Raw genomic sequence first — 24573 nt, forward strand, 5'->3', positions numbered from 1 at the left:
TTAACCCCAAGGAAAATATACTATCTGTGTGTGATGAAAGAAGTAGAGTGATTTTTTTTTAATTGCCCAGAAATAATTATTGACAACTGATGTTCTAATGCCATTGTCGACCAGGCTCAGCTGAGGTCAATCCAGGGCCTCATGTTTTCGGGCCCATGATAAGTGTCAAATGAGCACTTCAGATACTGGGAATTTGGGAGCAGGCCACTGTGGCTTGGGAGGTGGGTACTTCTAAGAGAGCCTGGGGTGTGAGCTGGGCCTGGCTGGTGGGTGCGATGACAGGGAACAGAGAGCCCTTGTGTTCACAACTCTTCAGTCCAAATCTGGGCTTCACCGTTTCCAACTGTGAACTTGGTTGAGTTCTTGACCCTCTGCTTCCTTTGCTTCATCAGTCCAATCGTGACAGTAGTAGCAAGAGGGTCCATCTTGGCAGGATTAAATGAGGTGAGAGATGTGACTGGCCCCTTTGGGTCCTCAGTAAGTGTTGGAAGCGCTTTTTATTTTAGTTCATTGGTGTGTTTGCAAGGGCAGCAAGATCAAGGGCATTCAGACCATGAGAGGCTGACAGAGGAGGAGAGGCCAAGTGAGATGGGGGGAAGCTGAGAAAGAGGCCTGGGATCTTGCCGGGGGAATCTCGCATATGGTCCCAGGAGTTGGGAGTGTGTCCCACAGACTGTGAGGAGCTTGGAAAGGAGACAACTGGAGGTGGGTTTCACCTACTGGTATTGGACACACTGGGGCACTAGGAGCTCTGGGCCTGAGGCAGTCCCTTTTCGGGGGACATCATGTGGGGAGGGAGCACTCAAGTTCCTGGGCCTGGGAGGGATTCCCTGGTCAGTGGTCATGACCCAGCACTGCCCTACCTGCCCATCCTGGGTTCCCCCGGCCCCTGTGCAGGCTTGAGTAGGTATGGGCTCCCCTGGCTGGGAGAGAACATTCCTCCTCACCGCCCCCCCCACCCCAGGGCAGTCCCGCTGAGCTGCTCTCCCTCTCCATTTTCATCTCCACCTACGTACCGCCTGTGAGATCTCACTTCCAGCAACTGGGCTCTCAGTAAGCGGAAGTGAGGGGTGTTGGGTGTGAGCCGGTGCAGATTCACTTGCGGGTGGGGTGGAATCAAGCCTGATCGGCCTCCTTCCCAGCCCTCACCTGCCAAAATGACTAAGGCCACGTTCCATGCTCATGGGATGCGGGGATAGGGGAAGGGAAGGGAAAGAAACAGCATCCGTCCATTCATTCATGAGCCTCTGCCTCCTGAAAGAGTCCGGACCACGTGAGCATCGCAGAGGCTCAAGTCACACTGGGTGTGGGACGGTCCATTCCCCAGGGGACAGGCTTAGCCATGGCCACGTGCTTGACTTCTGTCATTGGGCTCAGCCAGGCTCAGCTGTGCAAGTGGCCCAGGATTTGGGGGGCCAACTCGCTCATCCCTGTGCCTCCCCCTACCTCCCCAGGCAGCTCTCTGATGCTTTCCGTCGCTGCTCTGCGCTGACTGTTCCAGACAGAGCGTAGGGGAGGCTGTGGGGGCGGTTGGCGCACCCGGCGCAGGCAGGCAGGCAGCTGGGGCCTGCCGGTGCCTGCCTTTTCTGGAAGCCCACGCAGGCAGCTTCCGCCGGCCTTCAGGGACAGATTTCCTGTTTGAAGGGTGCAGCCTTTGCCTCCACCATGGGGCCTGCAGTGGGAAGGTAGGACTGACTGTGTAGTCACCAAGAAGAAAGGACATTAGACAGTTCATTGCTGTGGCCTTGGGGCAGGAAACCTGTCTTAGGCTGCAACTAATTCCACCAGCACAGGACCCCAGCTCAGTTCTGTGTGGCTTCTCAAGGCACTGTGTGACTAGCCTAACCCCTGCTCTGTACCCTCATTATATATTGTTCTGAGCCATGCTTCCTTAGTTTGGCCACTCTGAGCTCACAGTGACCTTTAGTGGCAGGAGGCCACTGCCTGAGAAGTAGGGTTGCTGGGCTCAGATGTAAAGGTCAGGCCCTGCACCAGTGCAGCTATATAAGGAGACACTTTCTGTAAAGGGAAGGTTGTAGATCTCTGTATTTGTTATGATTATCCAACAGATGGCAGTAAAGTGTCTTGAGGAAGGGATTTTTTTTTTTTTTTTTCCCTCTAAATACTGGGATTGAACCCAGGGGTGCTTTACCACTACGCTTGTAATTTTTTATTTTGAGAGAGGATCTTGTTAAGTTGCTTAGGGTCTCACTACTTGCAATCCTCCTGCCTCAGCCTCCCCAGTTGCTGGGATTATAGGTGTGCACCACCACACCCAGCCGGGATTCTCTTTTCTAATTTGCAGGAAGCTTCTGTAAGAGTTAACCGCAGCCTGCCATAAAGGCCAGAGAGAAATCAGTTCTAGGGAAATGTTACAACAGACAACACACAACATGGGTAAATCACAAGCCAGCTCTTGTGCTGGCTTGAGCAAGTTCCCCATCATTGGCCATGAGGTCATTTCTCCATGTTTGCTCACTCTTCTTGGAAGAGGAGTAAATGCCTTGCTGGCCCTCATCCAACTTGACCTTCACCTCTTTTCCTCTCTGCTCCTGGCCTCCAGCCAGGCCATGTGCTAAAGGCATGATTCCTAAGGTGATAGGATTGGAGCTGTCTTAACCTTTGGAAAGCCCCAGACCAGGTCCCCTTTTTTATGAGACCCAGGGAACCTCCAGGTTTAGACTAGTCACACATTTGTGGGGGCAGGGAAATCTGGCCCTGTTTACTAACACAGGAGGTGCTTCACCTCAACAGGTCTGTTTAGCCAGTGCTTAGGTTGTGCTCTTACAGTCCTACAGCAGGCATTGATCACCTCATGCCACGCAGATTTGTACCCATCCCAGGGCACAGAGAGCAGAGTCCTGTGGTCCTTGCCTAGAAACACACAGAACTGTGCCTGAGAGCACAAGACAGAGGGCAGCATGGTCAAACTATAGCCCATGGGACAGACCTAGGATGCCACCTGGGCCAAATGGCTCACAAAGCTGAAAATATTTCCTATTTGGTAATTCACAGAAAAAGTTTGCTGACCCCTGGCAGGGGGCACAGGAGGTCGTGGGGGAATTCACAACCATTCCCAGCTCCAGTCCAGGGTTCACTCTACCAGAACTCAAGACTCCTCTTTATAGTGGCAATTTGCCCAGGGCCCCAGGGCTGGAGATGCCAGGATGATGGGGGTCCTGGGCAGGCTCTGAAGGCTGTTTCTGAGCATTGGTCAGACTGCAGGGACAAGAGGACTCCAAGGGGACCAGGCACATGAAGCAGGAGGGGCTGGGAAGCATTTGTGGAAAGAGAAGCCAGTACTATGAATTATTCCAGAAGACAGAATTGAAATTTGTGGGTTAAATTATAAAGAGGGAAACTTTAGCTCTCCCAAACCCTTCCAGGCAACTTCAGGGTGGCTCATATTTCAAGCTCCTAGCCTGGGAGTTCCCTGGTCTGGCCCCCTCTGAAGGTTCTGGTTCCAGCTGCTATCTCAGGGGATCTTCATGGTTAGGCAAGAAGGGTGGAGTCGGAGAGTGGCTGTTCCTCCAGGAGCCTTCACTTAGGAGCAAGGATTGGAGGATTCTGTCCTCTCCCATTGGTGGATTTTGCTAAGTGAGGACTGAGGAGAGAAAGAGAAGACGCTGCCTGTCTGCTTTAGGCTCCATGTTCTCACAGCCAAAGACCAATGTGTACAAGCTGTGCAGAGGGTGCTGGAGTTCCCTCCGGAATTGGTGCCACATCATCTCACAGGGCTGGCCTGTACTGCGGGCAGGGGTAGAGGTGGATGATGTTGTGTTTCCTTCCCAAAGGCAGTGCTTCGCAATGAACAACTTTCCTGGGACTTGGGGTTTTAGGAAATCTGATTCAACATGACATTGAGGACAGAGCAGAGCTGAAGAAGAATACAGAGGATAAATACCTCCTGGGAGACAGAGTGGGGGTCAGGGAAGACTCTAGAAAGGAGTTGGACAAGGGGTCAGGACGATGGGCCTCAATCTAAAGAGGTCTGGTGTTATCAGTTTCACAGGTTGGGCATTAGACATCTGATACAAAGAATTCTGCTACACAAAAAATGGAAAGCCACATAGGAAGGGAAAGAGAGAGGAAGGATTGTCTCAGCTCTTGGGATTATTGGCACTAAATAAAATCTGGAAGAGTCTTCTTCCTCTGATCACACCCCAAAGAGGACTCCAGATGGGGAGAGATGGCAGAATTCATCATGGTGCCAGGTTTACATTGACCTCTGGGTCCCCTTGAGGTAGTCTGGGGCTCACAGAGAATTTCTGTGCAGTGATTGGAACAAAGACACAAGAAGCAGATACAGGTCTTTGAAAAAAAGAACCCCTAAGCATGTATTTGTTGGCTATCATGGTGCTCCTGTGGATTAGTTATGGCCTTGACAAACTACATATGAATTTAATTTTCATCTGCAGAATCCAATTTCCCTAGTGAATTTCCACATTGTGGTACAGTGTGGGAAAAATATTGGAGAAGGCAAAGGAGATGCAGGGAACCCAGCTGGAGGCATTTCAACAGTTCAAGGGAGATACGCTGGTGGGTTGGTTGGCATCTTGGGTTTGGGTAGACATCCCAAGGCAACATGTCAGTAGATAAAAACAGCAGGTTCCCACCAGCTCTGATTTATGTGCTGCATACAGTATAATAATGACCATTTGGAACCAGTGTTGAATGATTTATTTCTTGCTCTGTTATTGACAATAACGATGACAATTTGTGCCTTGCTGGGGAGAAGGGTGAATGGTAGCTCAGAATCAAAGTATTAATGAGGAATTTATGTTGTGGCTCTTAGAAGAAGGGAGCCTCCGTGCTCAACACTCTAGAGGATGGGCCTGTTTTCCTTAGGAGCTTAATGAGCCAAGGCTTCCTCTGTCTTCATTTCCAGGTAACAAATATGAAATCAAGGTGTACACTGGCGATGTAATTGGTGCAGGGACGGATGCTGACGTCTTCATCAATATCTTTGGAGAGTATGGAGACACAGGTAATGGGTTTGAATCCTTTTTCACAAGCCTTGCCCAGCACTGCCTTTTAGATGAGCTATTTCCCACAGCCCTGGCAGAGGAAGGCAGCTCGAGCCCCCTTTGGGCTCCTCTCTGGAATATCTAGAGATGTGGTTTGTCATGGCCTGTCTGGAGTGTTGGGCTGTCCATGCTGTGTTGTAAGATTTATGTTTTCAGAATAAAGAATGCCTGGTTTGGGGGTTGATTAAAATTGGTTTACATCCTAGACCCAATCTCTGCATCTCCAGGGATTACTGCCTCTCTTCAACTCCATAAGCTCTGTGCCCATCCAAGCTATGCATGGGGTTGTGGCTGGGTATGGTCTGCTCCAGAGCAGTGAATTGGCTCATATTGGAACGGGGCCAGGGGACAGTTAGAATTGCCTTCACAGTAGAAGCAGGAAATGAGGACAAATACAGCTGCAGGTGCTGGTGAGAAGTTCAGGTCAAGAGAACTGAGACAGGTGGTTCTCTCCTGCTTCTGCCAATTCAGTGGTATAGGGGTCAGAGAAGCTACAGAGACATGGGAATTTTGGATAAAATATATTGAAGAATTCAAAATGTATTGTTGAGCTTATAAGGGAATAAAAGAGAACTCACCAGGTGCCAGAAATGAAGAGGGAACTCAAATATTAACCATGAATTGATGTTATGACTCTTAGAAGGAGGGAGCTTCATGCCCAACAATCTAGAGAATAGGTTTTTATACCCATCTGGGGGTCAGAAAATGAGACCTTGGCCCTGCATGAGGCAGGATATTTGAAATTAGAGCTGCACATAAAGCCAGAAGCACTGAAATTTCATAGAAACATCTTCAGTGAAAAAATAGACCAGGAAAAAATTTACTCATCAGTAAACTTCTCTCTATAATATCACTAAAATTTCAAAAAATTGTTGAGAAATTGATACCTTAGGTTTATATCACATGTGGGCTCAAGGTCTGATTTTATACTAAAAGTGTGATTTGGAAAGCTGCTTTCCCTAGAACATTTGTTCCATGGCAGTAATAAATACCTTCAAGTACTTGATGTAAGCATTTGGGAGACTGCACAAGATTTTCACAATAAAGTACTAGAGATGAGTTTATTTTCCCAAACTACAAAACACTCAAGGTCACAATAAGCAAAAATCAACACAACAAATAATAAGATTAAATTCTTAGAAATGTGGTACATAGACACAATGAAATATTACTCAGCCATAAAGAAGAATGAAATTATGCCATTTGCAGGATGGATGGAACTAGAGACTATCATACCAAGTGAAATAAGTCAATCTCAAAGAATCAAAGGCTAAATGTTCTCTCTGATATGCAGATGCTGACTCACAATAGGCAGTGGAGTGAGAGTGGAGGTTCACTGGATTGGAGGGGGTGGGGCGGGGGAATGGGGGAAAAAGAAGAGAGATGGACATGGGAAAGGCAGTAGAATGAATTGGACATTAGTTTTCTATGTTCATATATGAATACATGACTAGTATAACTCCATGACATGAACAACCACAAGAATGGGAAGTTATACTCCATGTATGTATTATATGTCAAAATATATTCTACTGTTACATATAACTAAAAAGAACAAATTTAAAAAATGAACATAATAAAAAAGGATTAAATCCTTAGGCATTTCAGATAATGGAGAAATTCTGAGGAAGCCTATATCTTAAATTGTTCAAACCTATTAAGTGCATGTAAAAGGTAATTGAGAAAATAAGACAATAAAAAAACAGCAAATTTTGAGAAAGAATCAAACAGGAATTCAGGAAATGAAAATATGGCTACTAAATATAGTTAAGCTTTTTTTTTTTTAACTCATTGGATGAGTTAAACAATACAATTAGAAATAGTTGAACAGAGAATTAGTAAACAGGAATACAGGAAATGAAATATGATTGCTAAAGATAAATGTTTACTAGATGAGTTAAACAATACAACTAGAAATAGTTAAACAGAACTAGTGAACTGTAAGATAAATATGAGCAAAATATTCATTTAGCACAGAGGCAAAAAGATTGAAAAATAAAAATGAGAAGTCATGGGAATGAAGGAAAGAATGGAAAGGGCTAATTGATGTGGTGAATAGGAATTTAAAAAACAGAATATGCAGAACAGGTGAGGGAATATTCAAAGTGACAATGACAAACTTTTTTAGGATGGAACAAAGATATGAATCTTCAGATTAAAGAAGCAAAAGGAGTCATGGAACAGGTTACATAAAAACAAACCTACATTTAGATACCTTACGGTGAAACCAAAGGCACAAAGAAAAATCTTAGAAGGAAGCAGATTTGGCAGATCGCCTTCTGTGAAAACAATAGTTAAATTGATAGCAAATTCCTAGTAGCAAGAGGCATAAATCCATGTAATAATATCTTCAATATTCTGAGCCAGAATATATGTCAGCCTATAATTCTACACCAGCGAGGTCATCATTCCAGAATAAGGCAAAATGGGCAAATTTCCACGTCAACAAAGAGATATAGAATTTACCATTTCTAGATTGATACTTAAACCCCTGAAGGCAGTACTTTAAGAAAAAGAAAATTGTGCGCTGAACAAAGTGAGAGACAAGAACCAACTGTGAATAAAAAAAATCCATGACTATGTAATAAATCTAAAAAGGCATTAACTGCATAAAAACCTTGTCATAATGTTGAACATAAGGGCAAGAAGAAATGTGGATCTCAAACACTTAAAATCAATAATATTTGAGAAGGAAAGTGGCTAGGGAGATTTAAAACAGAATGAGGTTTTGGGGCCATAGTCCATCTTCCCACCCCCAAAAGATTTTGTAAAGGATTAATTGCACATTTTAATAAGTCAAGCATGAATATTAAAATTGTAAAAGTGCCCACCCAAAATAGAAATATATAATCTACACATCAATAGAACAAATACAAAGGAATGAAGAATCAAACCAATAGAAAGAAATGAGGAAAGAGAAGCAAAGAAAAAACATGACTAATAGCAAAATTTAGATAAATGTATCAATAGAAAAAAACTTAGAAAAACTTAGTTAAAACATAAATATTACCCTATTATGTGAGAGGAGAAAAAACAATGAGCTTAAATAGATGATGCAGAATATTTGAAAAGAAATGAGTTGGAATAAATAGGTAAATAGCAACAACAGGAAGGAAAGTGGCATGGCTATTCATATCTGTCGAAGGTAAACTACTTTGCTAGACAATGGTAAAAGGAAGAATGACAAAAAGAATAATACCATAGTTCTGAATTTGTTTAAATTTAACAGCAATATTTCCAAAATATGTCAGCAGTAATTAACAGAATTCTTGGAGTAACTTGAAAAATACACAATGATGAGGGAGATTTTAATACAACATTCTCAACAATTGATAAGTCAAGTGGATAAAAATTTAGTATGAGTGGAGAAGATCTTAGCTACACAATTTATAAGCTTGATCTAGTAGAAGTATGCAGATTTCTGCATCCAACTGGTAGAGAATACATTTTCTTTTCAAGCACGTAGTAACCACATACAAAACCACAAAGCTGTATGGGTCAATAATATAGAGACAACATTCTTTGATCATAGGTAGTGAAATTAGAAGGAACACTAACCTCTCAACAAAAACACATTTCCATGTAGTTAATTGATCGAGGAAGAAATTGTAATGTGAAAAGTCTGATAGAATATATATCATCGGCATCATCATCAAGAACAAAATTTATTGGGTAGAACTAACAGAGACAGTACCGGTAGCAGGTGTGAAAGCCTCGGGTATCCATCACATACTAGGGTTCCCACTAAGACCTTGGAGACAGACAATGATTCTGAGGCTGTGGGGTCTTTGTTCTGCATTAGCATCTTTCTTGGGGTTGGGGTCCAGGAAGAATATGGCATGGAGATTGTTGGCCTCTGATCCTCTTTGCTATGTTAGCATTCATCACTTAGAGGAATACATGATTGTCCCATGCATGGTAAAGAGGCTGGGTCTAAGCCTTGTGATTATCACTATATGATATAACTTGATCTTTGGTCTCAGCATCTTAAAAGGATTGATTGTCTCAAGGACTTGCAGTAGTTAGTTTCCAAAGAGATCTGTAATCATTAAAGAAATTAGAGCAGCAATTAGAATTCACCTAAGACATCAGACTCAAAAGATTGGGCAAAAAAAACACCAACTATTTAAGACATAATTAATTTCCATCTTATTCAAATTGTTTCAAAGAATAGGGAAAGTGGTATTGAGCACTAGTTCATTTTGTGAATTTTGATTCCCAAACCAGGCATTTCTTTTAAGAGAAAGAAATGTACATAGATTAACCTCATTTATGAACAAAGACCAAAAAAGCCTAAATAAATGTTAATAAATCCGTTAGCACCCTAAATTTATAAATAAATAATCACATAAACAATAAATAATTTCTACCCTATACCATTTATTCTAGGAATTCAAGGATAATTTAACATTAGTCAACCTACTCGTTTAATTTATTGCAATAACAGATTAAATAGAAAAAGTAAAATTATCTCAAAAACACACTAATCATTATTTCTATTCATCACAGTACTTAAAGTCCTAAGGCTATAAAAAAAGGTTTAGGGGGGAAAAAAAGAGAGAGACACAAGCAAAGATGGTTGAAAATGAAAGAACAAGTTTTCCTTTTCATACAAAAAAAATCAATAAAATCCAGGAGAATTCACAATTAGAAGATTTAACAAAGGTACTAGATATAAGACTAATATATACAAAAATTAATGAAAACAAGCAATCAAACATTTAATTTAAATACATACTATTTGTTTTAGCAATTATGTGGAACCTAAGAATATTTGTAAAAGAGCATATTTCAGGAAAATTAATTTTTGTTGAAGGGAATATATAAGAATGTGTTTTTTAGCTGGGCTCAGTGGCGCACGCCTATAATCCCAGCAGCTCAGGAGGCTGAGGTAGGAGAATTGCAAGTTCAAAGTCATCCTTGGCCACTTAGCGAGGCACTAAGCAACTCAGTGAGACCCTGTCTCTAAATAAAATACAAAATAGGGCTGGGAATGTGGCTTGGTGATTGAGTGGCCCTAAGTTCAACCCCTATTGTCCCTCACCCGGGCCAAAAAAAAAAAAAAAGATTATGATTTTTAAAAATGGAAAAATGTTCATATACGAGAAAATACTCAAACTCTTTAAGTTAAGATTTTCCCAGGTGATTCTATAATACAATACAATTTCAGTCAAAATCCCAAATACCAATCCCTGTAGCAGAAGATACTGTTAAAATTCATGTAGAACCACTTAGGGCTAAGTATTGCCAAATAATTTTGAATAATAAAAATAATATGGACAATATTAATAATATGGGGATATTTACCCTGCCAGACACTGTAGGTCTCTTAAAAACTAAAACAGTGTGATATTGGTGAAAGGATAAATAAAATAGACTAATGGAACTGAATAGAGTTTAGAAACACTCATAGGGATGGCATTATAAATCAGAGAGAAAAGATGAGACATTTAATTACTGGTGTTTGAACAATTGCCTAACCATTTCAGAAAAGATAAAATTAGATCCTTACCTTTCACTGTGCACAAAAATAGCTTCCAGATGGGTTAAAGCCTTCAATGTGAAAAAGAAAATCATAACATGTTTTAGAAGGAACTTTAAGAGAGTATCTTTTTCACTTTAATAAGGATGGGGCTTCTTAAGTAATTCACCAAAAGCACAAAAACAAAGGAAAATACTGTTGAAGTCTATTATCACAAGAAAAATATCTGAATGATTAAAAAAAATAGGCAAGAAACATACAAAAGAAAAATAAAATAAAGGATACAAGCAGAAAAGTTACAGAAGAGCAAGAGCTAGGTGGCATATATAGGCAGCATAAAACATGTGCTCAGTCTCTCCAAATAAGTAGGGGAATGCAAATTAAGTTAAAGCCATAGTCAGATACCATTCTATATACATTGTATAAGAATTTTAAAAAAATTGATGCTAATAGTGATTGTGGGAATCTTCAAACTTTTCTGGTGGAAATTACTGTCATCTGGTCATTTTGCAGGGCCATTTTGCCATACCCCACAAGCTGCAGATGAGTGCACCCCAGGGTCCAGCAGCCCTGCTGGTAGGTGTCTGCTCAGATCAGTTCTTATGAATGTGCAGCAGGAAAGGGTACAGAAGAGTCCAATTCATTGCTATTTGCAAAAACAAAGAGAGACAAGCTAAATATCCATCAGTAGGAAAATGCATAGACAGGAGCCTCTTCCATGCAATGACTATTAGAGGGCCATTTGTTGAATGAACCAGTTACTACCATCAACAGGGTTCTCTCAAAAGCATAGCACTCACTGAAAAAAAAAGCAAGTTGCATGAAATATGTGAATGATACCAGAACAACAGCAACAACCCCAGCAATAGCACCCTGCCCTGGTACCTAACATGCCCCAGGGCCTGCCTGAAGTGTGTGTGTACTGATGCAGCCCGCTCCATGGAGACACTATGAGGGAGGCCCTATTACCATCCCTATTGTACAGATGAGAAATTTGAGGCCGTCAAATGTGCATGATGGTATTATTTATGCAGCATTCTGAAACCTGCAGAAGTAGTATATTTTTCTTCCGGATGCTCACATGTGTATGGGGATAGTACATGCCAAACTGAGGGGAGTGTTTGTTTGGGGAAGGGAGGAGAAGGGAGAGAGGAACAGAGAGGCTTTAAACACATTATTTCCTTAAAAAAAAAAATCTGAAGCAAACTAGACGAAATGTTAACATTTGCTATGCTCTTACATTGAGGCAAGGGTATAAGACTAATATTATTTTCTCTCAGTTTCAACATCACAATGTAAAATTTGAAAAAAAAAATAGATAACTAAATTTTAGAAAAGAAAGAACACAAGATGGTTTAAACAAAAAAGTCGGTGGTTAGACTGGGTGGTGAGGCGAATCTGACCGGCACCCCCATAATCAAGGAAACATGGGATGGAAAATTGCAAAGCAGGAGGAACAAGTGAGAATAGAGTCCTGCCTCTTTGCTTATTACCCATGAGCCTTTTGGCAAGGTATTCAACTTTTCTGTTTTCTTCATTTGCAAGATGGAGTTAATAGTATCTCCTTCTTGGATTGTGGTGAGGAATAGCATAAAAAATTCATGTTAAACAACCAGCAGTGTCTGATAATAGCGTTTGGCACTGTTTCGTAGAAAAGGAGCCAGCTCTAAGGAAGTCTGAAGCTGATATCAGGGTCCCAGTCACAGGCCTTCTGCCAACTGCCATGGTCAATGTTCCCGATCAGGATGAATAATAGGGAACAGCAAGGCAGGGCTTTGGGTCTACGGATGTGGGTACAAATAGGTGGACTGGGATAAGAGCTCCAGACAAGGGCAGAAACCAAAAGCCCCATTATGGGACCTGGGTACCAGCCACACGGGAGGCCAATCCTTGCCTTGCCAGAGACTGGAGGGATGTAAGGAGCCCTTAGATCTCGGTGGGGAGCCGCCCTGGACTTTGCTAGAGTTCTTTCAGGGGAGGGACCATTGAGGCTTGGAATTGGTTCTTTCTTCCGGTCTTTTGTGACTGTCTTGCCTCTGTGCCTACAGGAGAGCGTAGGCTGGAAAATGAAAAGGACAACTTTGAAAAGGGAGCCGAAGACAAGTTCATGCTGGATGCCCCAGATTTGGGGCAGCTGATGAAGATCAATGTGGGCCACAACAACAAGGGGGGGTCTGCGGGTTGGTTCCTGTCCAAGGTAGGTTTCGGGGCTTGTCTATGGTCTCTGGGGCCTGGGAGGGGAGAGTCTGGCTCTTCAGAAGGTCTATCTGTGTCTACTCTGCTACCCAAGTCCCCTGGCCAGCCACACTGCTCTCTGATGGCCGCCAAGGCTTCACCCTTGTTAGCACCTTCCTAGAAAGCTCGGTTCTCTCATCTGACTTAGCCAGAGCCTAAGCATCCTTCAGGACTCCACTGTGAAACTTTCCCTGATTCTGGTGGGAGGGAGGAGACCCTCTGGGCTCCCCAGTTGCCTTGTGAGTGTGTGGTTCCCTTATCTGGGCAGAACAGAGGCCTACTCAATCAGGTGACGTCTCCAGGGAGGGAGATCTGCTAAATGACAGCTGACACTCCCCACCAGTCTACACTCAGGGACTCCAAGTTGGACTTCACACGGTCGCTCAGATGTTCTTAGCCCGTGCAGGAAGAAGCGAGGCCTGCATGGCCCACGATCATTTCGGGGTGCCTGTGAACCATCTGAGAAGAACAGGGAGGGAATGCCCCCTGTTCGGCACTTCATCTTTTCCTCCCCCGTCTCTGCGGGTATTTCATCCTTCTTGGCTTTCCCATCAGGAGGGCTTGCCTTGTGATGCTGGCATGTCCCACCATCACAGAATATGGTTGGCACCACCATGGGCAGGCCCTTCACTGGCATCGTCTGTCCTCCAGGGACTAGCTTATGGCCTGCACTTCCCTTCTCAGCTCTCAGAAGGCCAGCCATGCCTGTGGGCTTGTTGGCAAGTGGAGAATGCTCTTTGAGAACATAATGGCTCTTGCTTTATATTAGGTTATTGCTTCTCTCTCTCTCTCTCTCTCTCTCTCTCTCTCTCTCTTCCTTTCTGCCTCTCCTTCTCTCCCTTTCTCTCCCCCGCCCCACGTGGGTGTTTCCATCATTCACTGAGAAGGGTGCTTCTCTCTCTCCTGCCTTGTTTAACAGGTGGGTCCTCCAGGCACATTTTGGGAGGCCCCCAGTCCCTAGGTGCGTTTTCAAAGACACACTTATCTCAGCCTCACCAGCCAGGCTCACGAGGCAGTCCCTTTGGGAAGTTCCTGGATGGCCAGTTCCATTCGTCTCACTGTCAGTGGCTGACCTGATCACCAGATTCTAGGCTCCTCTGTGCCTGATCTGGGGCTCGCAGTGCCCTTTGCTTTAACTCTGCTTTATCCCAGTTAGGGTCAGAGCCTCGCCTCCGGCCTGAAATCCTGGCTTCCAGTCCTTTGTCTCAGCTCTCAGGGTACTTCCTGCCATACTTCTTGGCTGAATTTTCAAAAATGCCCTACAGCAATGAATGGAGGGACAGTGGCTTGGGATTCAGCAGGGGGTGATTGGCAGTCATCCCTGTATGGTTTTGTGATGTTTTTGGGCCACAGCTGCGTCCTGTGATGAGCTTTTCCTGGGCCATGAGGAGATGAGGGTGGATTCTTTTGGTACCCTCAGTGACTGGAGGAGTTGGGTAGATCGCCAGGTGCACCTCTTCATCTCATTCCTTCCTCTTTTCCTTCCCAGATTGTCATTGAAGATATTGGGAACAAAAGGAAATATGACTTCCCCCTCAACCGCTGGCTGGCCCTGGATGAAGATGATGGCAAAATCCAAAGGGATATCTTAGTGGGCGGAGCTGAGACCACAGGTAGAACTGGAAAGCTGAGCCCCCATTGGCTAATATTCCATTTTCTGCCTGAGAGTCAGTGTTCACACCTGCAATTTTGGAGGTCTGTGATCCAGCAGGGGCTAGACAGTATTTCTCCTGCTTGTGAAAATGTTCTGCCCCTTGGGCTGCAAACATGAGGCTTTGTTCATACCAAAGGAGCTGGGGCAAAGCCCCTGAGTAGGGGAAGTTACTCACTTCTGATGTGTGCACACTTGATTTACATGTGTATGTGTGGTACGGGGGTTGAACCCATGCTAAGCAAATGTTCTACCAGTGAGCTACATGCCCAGCCCTTTTAAGATTTATTTTGAGACAGGGCCTTCCTAAGTTACCCAGGCTAGCCTCAGATTTGTGATCCTCCTGCCTTAGCCCCTCCTCACATGGAATTATTGGCATGCACAACTTTGCCCAGCTAATTTAGTTATAACTCCTTCTAATATGAAGTGCTTTCTATATGCCAGGCCCTCTAGGCACTTGGCCCACCTAGTTTCTTTCAATCCTCATAGCAACACTATGATATAGGAATTTTATCATTCCCATGTCACAATTGGGAAAACTGAGGCCCATAGAAGTTAAGGAACCTATCTAGGGTCACACAGCTGGTTGGTCTGCCTTCTAAGGTCTTACCCACTGTGAATTTCACAAAAAGCCTCCAGGTCCCAGCATGGCTGAGGGGGTCATGCGGGTTCCAGGATATCAATGTCACGCACATCTGAGAACATGTTCTGCTGAGAAAGCTTCCGGGGCTCGCCCCTGCACAGAGATGAGTCCACACTCTGTCGTGTAATATGCAAATTGCTCCACCATTTGGTTCCAGTTTATCTTCTCAGCAGAATCTTCCAACACTCCCATCTCCCAATAGCGCATCCGTGAAACCCTTGGCTCTTTCCCTTTCTGGTGCTCACACAGGGGACTTGCTGGCTTGCTTTACTCTCCTTACCCTTTTTCTTCCTTTGTCCTCCAAAGCTGCTTTCTCCTCACCTTGTAATGACTGTTCTCTTTTCTCTGTTTTTCAAATTCCCACGTCCAGTCACTTCTGAGGCCTCCTTGACCTCCCTGGACCGCATCATCTCATCCTGCTTTTGCACAGGCTTGGGTTGCTATGGCTTGCAGGAGTCAAAAACTGTGCACTAGGACAGATCCCTACGATCTTATGGACTGCGTTACCATTCCTTGTCTCCCAGTGATGGAGAAAGAGGAGAAATGACAGTCACTGGGAATTCCCATAGCCAGGCCATGGAACTACATCTGGTAGGAGAATGCCATTCACCCATGTGCCCTGGGGCAATGAAGCTGAGACCCACTCTTTTTTAGATCAGTGGCCTTCCCTGTTTATCTTCCTGTATTCCTGAAGGCCTGGTGTCTAGTAAGCACTCCGAGCGCTGGATAAATGCCTGTCAATTCAAAGAAGGTGCATCTGTGTAAAGGAATGGTGCCCAAGGAAGTCTATGTATTCTCTTCCAAAGAAGTTTGGGAGTTTTATTTCTCTAAGGTCATAGGATGAGGGTGTGGTACGAGGTGGGTGAATGAATCAAAAGCCTAAAATGTCAGTTGCCTTAGACCCCAGAATAGAATGAGTGACCCTAGACCCGATCTCAGTAGAACTTCCTGCCCAAATGTTTGCCTTTGATGTTTTCTCTCACTCTTCCTCATTTAAGAGTTTAACTCTCCTCACTGTCTCTTCCCTAAAATTCCACATCCTCCCAATACCTCCTGACTGATGCAAACTCAATACGGCCCAACCTACATTGTCCCCCTCTCCCCCAAACCTCCCCCTCCCACCAATTAGGTGATGAACAAGGACAGTGGTGCCCTCTACCAAAAGTTGTGTTTTTAAGTTATTGGCAAAACAGCAAGTTAAATGAATCAGATGGCTCAGGATATACATCTCCATTAGTGGCACTGACTATTATAATTAGATTAGACATAACAGAAGCCATGTGACAGCTATTCATAAGGTACACATGGTAATTAACATCAATAATTAGTATTATTCTTAGCCAACCCAGGATCCTCCTCCCCTCCCCTTTGTTGGTTTCTTATGATCAGTACTGGCAGTTTCCTATAATAATAGGCAAGGTTTATTCCCAAACTCACATACACTGACATACAGACCCTGAAATGATGAAATGAGGTTGAGAGGGACATTGGGCATGGTCCAAGGGAAGAGGACATGAGGGGACATGAGGTATATGGAAGATGGGCATGCTAGGGTGTTGTGGGCAGGAGGGAAGAAGGGAGATAACATACCGCAACTCACGTTGAACCCTTTTCTCCTGTTTGCACACCAGCTATCACCTATATTGTCACCGTCTTCACGGGGGATATACGGGGAGCTGGGACCAAATCCAAAATCTACTTGGTCATGTATGGGGCCAGAGGAAATAAGAATAGCGGGAAAATCTTCCTGGAGGGCGGTGTGTTTGACAGGGGCCGCACGGATATCTTCCACATTGAGCTGGCTGCCCTGCTCAGCCCCCTGAGTCGGGTCTCCATTGGGCACGGCAACGTGGGTGTCAACAGAGGCTGGTACTGTGAGAAGGTAAGAGGAGATTCCATGCAGCCTTTCTTGATCCAACCTTCTTTAACTTGTGAGTGCAAACTCGAACCTGTACCCTACTTCCTACTTCCTCTGGACCAATACAGAGCACATGGGCAATCCCTTTCATTGGGCATTTTGGGTGGTCACATGTCCATCCAGCTTGTCTTCCTGGTGGTCAGGAATGGGGGCTGTTCTCCAAACAGGATAGGTTAGCCAGAGGGCTCCGTTGGTGGTTATAGACCATCCTGCTTCTGGGGATGGTGTTTCGCTTCAGATTATAAACCCCTCAATCAACGACCATTTTAAAGATATGTTTGTATTATGGAATATTTATACATTGAAGAATATATATATTTAAAGTAAAATATGGATTGTAATTTATTGTTCAATTTTTCCATTAGATAATCTGTGGCTGCTTCTTGCGCTATGAATATAGCGCAAGAGTTACATAGCGCAAGAGTTTCTCAGGACAGAAGTTCTAGGTCATTTGGCAAGGAAATCTTCAGCTTTACAGGATAGTTAGTTTTTCCAGAATAATCCAGATTGTTTTCCAAAGTAGTTGTGCCACTTTGCTGTCCTCTCAGTCACATGGAAGAGACATTTTGTTCCACGCATCCTTGTCAACACTTGCAGTGGTTTTAGTCTTTACCTGGAAGTTGTAAAATGATCTTATGGCAGTTTTAATTTTTATTTTTGTGATTACTACTGAGGTTGAACGTCATCTTATTTCTTTATTGGCCATTCATGTATCCTTTCATGTAAAATTCTTGCTTTCTTCTACAGGCCAAACTTAGTGATAATGGATTGCAATTTTATAATTTTTGTATACCTTTAGAATTGATTTGCTGACATTTAGTGTGTAATTTTTCTTTGAATGTTCTTAAGTGGCATTGGCCTTGAATTTTCACTTATCACATAGTCCTTAACTGGTTTGAATCTTAGAATGTTTCATTTTAAAAATTAGCTTTGTTGGAGTATAATTAGTATTATTTTATCTAGAAAACACTATGTGATTCCATTTTTTAAAAAAAATCATTGCGATTTACTTCACAGTGCATGCTCAATTTGTGTATAATTTTCTAAGAGTTAGGTTTAAAGTCTTTATTTTATTGATTAAATAGAATTACTTTGGTTATTTGAATCTTTTATGTACTTACTGATATCTTTTTCTGCTTAATCTATTAATTACCAAGAAAGATGCGTTGAAATTTCCCACTTCAGTTGTGATGTTTCAATTTCTCCTTCTACAACTGATAATTTCTGCTTGGTATAGTTTGGGACTGTGTTTTTAGGCATAGAAGTATTATAGCCTCCTAGTGAATTCAATCTTTGCCATTATCTAGTCTGATAGGATCCATCTTTTAATTGGCCAATTTAGTTCATTTAAACTTACTATAATTGTAGATATATCTGTCTTACATTTACTGTTCATTTTATTTTATTTTTTAAAAATATTTCTTCTAGATGGATTGTTCCCCTGCCCAACCCCTGCAACTTAGTGTGTTTTATGTTGCTACCACAGACTGGGTAATTTACGAAGAAAATTTTTTTACAAAATAAATTTACAATTTATTTAGCTCATGATTTGGAAGCCCAAGAGTCTGGCCTCAGTATCTGCTTAGCATCTGGTGAGGACTTTCTTGCTGGGCGATGACCTGGTGGGAGGCGTCACAGGGAGAGACAGAGGGTCTTAGTTCAGTCTCCTCCTCTTATGGAGCTATGGTCCCATTGGATTAGGCCCCCACCCTTACAGCCTCACTTGATTACCTCCCCACAGTCCCACCTTTAAATACCATAACTGCATTAAGTTCTACCTTTAACCTCACAGTGGGGATGAAAGTTCAATGTAAGTTTTGGTGGGACATCCAAATTGTAATATCCCATTTGGGTGGTTTTTCCCATGCATGTTTAATATGACAAACCCTAAATTTAATTAATATGTCTCCTCTCTTCTTGGGAAATAAAAGCACCTTAAAAATCACTAAATGCTAACAACCCCATATCTAAATTTCATGCTGCTTTTTTCCTAGAATTTTATCTTTATTTGGCATTATTTTAAAATCCACACATTAGATAGTGTGGATTAGTTCAGATCTATCTACCTGCTTGCTGGTTTGCTTGCTGCTGCTTCTTGCATTTCAGACCTTATGTGTGGTATCAATTTTTTCCTTCCTGCAGTACATTCTGTAGGAGTTCTTTTGATAAAGGTCTATTGTTGGTAAACTTTGTTCATTTGAAAAATGTTTTTGTTCCACCCTCATTATTGAAAGATAATTTTAGGATATAGAATTCTAAGATGATTCCCTTCTCCTGATATCTTCTGGCTTCCATTAGTCTAATTGCTATTATGGGTCTTTTATCTCTCGTTGCTCTTGAGATCTTCTCTTTGTCTTTGGCATCTGATGCATCTCTTCAATGTCTAGGTGTGTATTTGTTACTACCTGTCCAATGACCAGGCTCGTAGTAACTGATTCTTAGGGGAGACTATTATTATTTTCTTTTCTGAGCAAAGGCAGAGAAAGCAGGCTTCCCTTTGCAGATTTCCCTTACCTACCTTTCATCCAAGGGAGCAGCTCCTTGAAGTGCTTCTGCTCACACGTGTTTCCTGTCCAGATCCTCCACTTTGCAAGTTCTTTTCAGGTCCCACCATGTGCTGCCATGTGTGACTGTTAATTTCTTTGTCTCTTGGTCTTCCTCCAGGACAGGACAAACCTTAGCACTGAATGCTCTGAATCCTGCTGGCCCTTATGGCTTCCTGTAAATCCCTGGCAGCTCACCAATATACATAAGATGATATTTCATGTTCTTTATCAGTATGTAGGTATTTGTAATGGTGAGGGCTTTCATTCTACCAGCTTTTCTGGACTACCTAGTCCAGAAGTCAAACTTTTAACAAGCACTTTCAAGCACTCAAACTTTTACTATTTTAAGCATTTTATATGGTTGTACCTATGTTCAGGGGAACCCCAAGAGGTGAGGAGACACATCAGGCTTTCAGAAGTTTGCTATCATGTTGGAAAAAAAAAAAAAAAAACTAACCAACACACACATATGTAATAATCAGAGCACAATTGAAGAGTAAACTAGGAGGTGACAACTCTGGGATTCGTTCAGAAGAAAGACTTACAAGTAAATTTTTGGTATTCAGACCTTTTGCCCCCAGAGTACCCTGCATAGGTGCCTTCCAATTTTGCCTAAGTATAAGTGCAGTTCTGAACATGTTGTTATACAGAATCTTCAGCATCAAAGATGGAGTGAAGTTACAAATCCCTGTGGACCTCAGCCATAAATAATAATTCTGAGATTTGTAGTAAGGATGGAAAAGACCCAAACTGATAATTAGGGCCAGAAGCATTTATATTTCTTTTCCTGCCCCTAACTGTACAAACTTGGATATTTTATTCTCCTTTCTGGACCTCAGCTTTCCCATCTGTTGAATGAATATGGGGGGTGGATTATATTAGCTGCCAATACATTAGTAAAATGTTTAAGGGAGCTGCCTCTGTGCCCCTTCACTGGCACAATCTCCAGGCAGAAGTGATTCTCTGGGAGAATGAGGAGGTATGCAGTTCCCCACCCCATCTCTAAGCTCCCCTCCCCTTGGTGCTTATTTTAAGTTAAGGTTCATCATGATGCTTAGATAATGAGGATTAGGTGAACTCTCAGAGATACCTGGGTATATTTAAGGGTAAAAGTTCAAGTTAAGGAAGTTAAAGTTTGCTATCATGTTGAAAAAAACAAAACTAACCAACACACACACACACACACACACACACACACACACACACCAGCTAAGGAATAAATACTAAGACAGTGATTAGTCAAAATAGTTGACCCATGGGAGAGTCATATTAGACTTCAAATTTAAAACAGGTTAAAGCTTGGAATTTAGTAATATGAATAGTCAAAATTTCTTTGCTGAGAGAAGATTCTACAGGGTGCCAGGAACATTCCTTTGACTATCCACAATGTGAGGAGCCTGGGCTGGATAGACTTTGGGGTTCTAAAGGAACGACTCCAGAGTGTGGGCAGTGATGGAGATGTAGAGGAGAGGCCCGAGTAAGGACACTGCCCGCAATAGGGCGGCTGGGTCTGTATTCAATTCCAGATATTAATTAGCTTTCCTGTGATTTGCCTTCTTCCTACAAGACAAGTACAGGGAGTTAATTGGGTAGTCTTGGTCATTTGGTTCAGATTAGCCAAGATTTCATGACAAACATACAGAAGTAGGGTGTTCAAGAGGGTGTTGCATACGGAGGAACAGGCTTGAGAGCTGAGCTAGGAGACTGGAGGATGGAGGACACCTACTCTGGAAGACTCACTGCAGGAGGTCTTTCTCAATCGCAGATTTAATGAGACAGCAGAAGTGGCATTCATGGAGGGTCCTAACACAGACATCCCTTCCCTTGGGTTGAGGGGGCTGGTGAGCCTTGTGAGCAGGTCCCCCCAGGACGCCTTCCCCTCTTTCCCGTATCTTCCCTTCACTCGCGCTCTGCCCTCCCAGGTGGTGATTCTGTGCCCCTTCACTGGCATCCAGCAAACTTTCCCCTGCAGCAAATGGCTGGATGAGAAGAAGGCAGATGGGCTGATCGAGAGGCAGCTCTATGAGATGGTGTCTCTCAGGAAGAAGCGGCTGAAGAGTAAGTACAAGAGCCCCAGAATCTTCCAGCAGTACCAGGATGTCAGAACACTGTCAAAGGCTTTGAAGGGATCCACACCTGCTTCTCAATTCTCCTCTACAGAGAGTGGGGAAGAACCCATTAGGGGACTCAATTTTACAAGGTTCAGGCCATGCAACATCACACACCTAGAACTAAAGACTGACTCCAGGTCCCCAAATTGGAGAAGTGGCTAGGGGTTAAACTGAAGGATTCACTCCAGTGCATTCTGAATATACCAGGTAGGGCGGGGGGAGTCAATTCTTCCCCCATTTAACACAAACCACCAGTAGGCTTTGTCTGTTAAAAAGACATGGAAGAACTCTATTTTTAATAGCAGGACTCCTCAGCTTTCTAAATACAGCCCTTCTTATACTGGGTTTCTGAGAGTGGGACACACACTTGCCTGTCACCTGCTGTTCAGTCGTGATCATTTTCTTCTTTCCTCTTTCCTACCGGGAACCTGAAAACCTCTTCAGTTGACGTCTATGGTGCACCTTGATCTGTCTTGTAGAATTTCCTTGGTCCCTGTGGGTCTGGACCACAGACCTGAAGAAGGCTGGTACCAACTCTCCCATCTTCATCCAGATTTATGGGCAGAAGGGGCGGACAGACGAGATTCTCCTGAATCCCAACCACAAGTGGTTCAAACCAGGTGTCATCGAGAAGTTTAGGGTAGGAGAGAACTGTGGTGAGGTGGGTGGGGAAAGGAGGAAGGATGTGGCAGGTATTCGGAGAATCTGATTTTCTAAGCCAGATTGGTTTTCAACCAAGTTTGAAGACGAGATGGAGAGTTTACCCCCGCCCCTGGCAAGGGGTGACACATGTGATGATTTATAGGCAAGGGAGTGAAAGGGAGACAGTTTAGATCTGCCCTTCATCTGAGACAGTAGGAGTCAAGCCAGGGGGAACAAGGATGGAATGGTTTTGAGCATCTAAGAATTGAGTGACTGGGGGGATTGTAGAGTAGAGACCCCGAGCACAGTGTTAGATCACCCACTATGGGCTGAATTAGACAGTAAGGGTCAAATTTAAGGAAAAGTATGAATTTCAGGGCATTTGAAGGGAAATACAGCTTTAAAACTTTCCAGTACATATGTAACTAGAACAAGGGTCCCCCTCACCCCACTGAAGTGTTGCTTTGACCTTTCGGTAGGAATAATTTGTAATTTGCAGTCTTCCCTCAGAGAACCCCATTGGTGCCTTATTCTAACACTCGATTCATTGCTCTTTATGTATTTGTCTTTCCTGCCAGATTTGAGCCCCTAGGGAAAGGGCATGGCTTTGGTATTGATCTTTTTGTCTGTTCCACTGCCCAGTGGAGTCCTGGGGCTGTGGGCCTGTGCTAATTTGCAGGGCTGTCATATAGATTTTGTTACTGGAATTTTATTGCTTGGAAAGTTTTCTTTAGGCTGCATCCCACTGTGGGTCAGTTATTTTCGTTCCGTCTCACCAGCCCAGTCTGAACCCCAGTTTTACATGGCTGTCTCTCCCTCATGGGCCTTTGGCTACCAGGAACAGGAGAGGAATGAGGGTGTTGGGGGAGGACTTGAAGCCCATTCATCCTCTCGAGGGAGAAGCAGCCCCCCATGGTGGCTGTGAAGAGTCAGGCATTTTCCCAGCCATGCCTGCTCAGACCTGTTCATTTCTCAACACAGATTGAGCTCCCAGATCTCGGCAGATTTTATAAGCTTCGAGCATGGCACGAGAGAAGGAGTCCTGGTTCTGGATGGCATTTAGAAAGGGTGAGATGCACCACCTTGAGGGTTGGGAGAGGAATCAGAATTGTCCCTCTTTGTGACTGTAAGTTTACTCTATATTGGAAATAGAAGTGGAGAAGCGTGGACATGGGCCACAGGTACTTCCAGATGTCTGGGGAGAAACCTTCCAAAGCAGACTGAGAAAATGCTCGGGTGCCCATGGGGCCTGCATATCTGCCCCAGTTACCCATACGCTAGGCAAGTGTAGGTCTCTAGGGGACCAGGGGGAGAAATATTAACCTGTCTCTCTGCCTTCCGCAAGGGTCCTCTCCAGGAGATGGCCTTGACCTTTCTGAGATGAGATAGCAGAATGGTGACTTCAGGGCATGGGTGAGAGACTCTGCTACCTGAAAGTCACCTGCTCACCCTGGAACTTCATTTTAGATGACCCTGATGAACACTCTGAATAAGGACAAGTATAACTTCAATTGCAATCGCTGGCTGGACGCCAATGAAGATGACAATGAGATTGTGAGGGAAATGACCGCAGAGGGCCCAACAGTGCGGAGGATCATGGGCAGTAAGTACTGATCACTGCCCATCCTGGGGGAGACTGTGGACCTTCTACTTGGTGTGCCAAGGGATCCTTGACCTGAGCTGATAGTCTTGTCCACTCTGCATCTCAGGAACCCTCTGACTGCCAAAGTGGGTTTTGAAGTTCCCCGCTTCAAGACAGGCTTGAAGGAGCCACCTTCAAGGCATGATGCTCCAACTCGACCGTGATGGGTGTGTTGGGGAGGGAGGGAGGTCTACGGGTCTTCAGGTTGGCCATGGGAGGGTGAGAAGACTCTGCTCTAAACAGTACTTCTCCAGAGCTACCTTGAAGTTAAAGGAAGTGTCTTTTTATTCCCTTCAAATTATGAAATGCGGAGACTGATTCCCCCAAAGGAAGGCTGGATGTGGATTCTTGCAGCCACGCTTGGCTGCTACCCGATGAGCCTCTATCTCTATTTGAGGCTGGTAGGAGAGGGACTTAATTTAGAGTCTAGCAACCACATTCACAGAGCCAAAGGGAAGTCATTTTGCCTCTAGGTTATAGTAGCAGAGTGTTGGCAAATACTCAGCACATGTTCTGTCCTTTTCCCGTGGCAGACACTACTAAGTGACAAGACATTCTCTCTCATTGAATCTGAAATGAGCTTTGCAGCCATCAATATAGCAATTCAACAGACACTACCAACTGATCAGAACTGACATGTAAGATAGCATGTGTGTTATCTTTGTGGCAGTTGTTA

General features: G+C 43.7%; 1 protein-coding gene across 3 annotated transcripts in view; it reads left to right on the forward strand.

The window, feature by feature from the left end:
* Loxhd1 (lipoxygenase homology PLAT domains 1) overlaps nucleotides 1–24573 on the forward strand; it is a 136889-nt gene that overhangs the window by 26525 nt on the left and 85791 nt on the right. For all 3 annotated transcript variants that reach the window (XM_076837038.2, XM_076837039.2, XM_076837040.2), the window contains exons 5-12: nucleotides 4889–4987; nucleotides 12558–12706; nucleotides 14234–14357; nucleotides 16670–16920; nucleotides 21425–21560; nucleotides 22093–22253; nucleotides 23237–23323; nucleotides 23723–23858. In XM_076837038.2, the coding sequence (XP_076693153.2) occupies nucleotides 4889–4987; nucleotides 12558–12706; nucleotides 14234–14357; nucleotides 16670–16920; nucleotides 21425–21560; nucleotides 22093–22253; nucleotides 23237–23323; nucleotides 23723–23858 (1143 nt within the window). The remainder of the gene's footprint in view (nucleotides 1–4888; nucleotides 4988–12557; nucleotides 12707–14233; nucleotides 14358–16669; nucleotides 16921–21424; nucleotides 21561–22092; nucleotides 22254–23236; nucleotides 23324–23722; nucleotides 23859–24573) is intronic.

This window comes from Callospermophilus lateralis, chromosome 17 (assembly GCF_048772815.1).
Source record: "Callospermophilus lateralis isolate mCalLat2 chromosome 17, mCalLat2.hap1, whole genome shotgun sequence".
NCBI classification, from domain to species: domain Eukaryota; kingdom Metazoa; phylum Chordata; class Mammalia; order Rodentia; family Sciuridae; genus Callospermophilus; species Callospermophilus lateralis.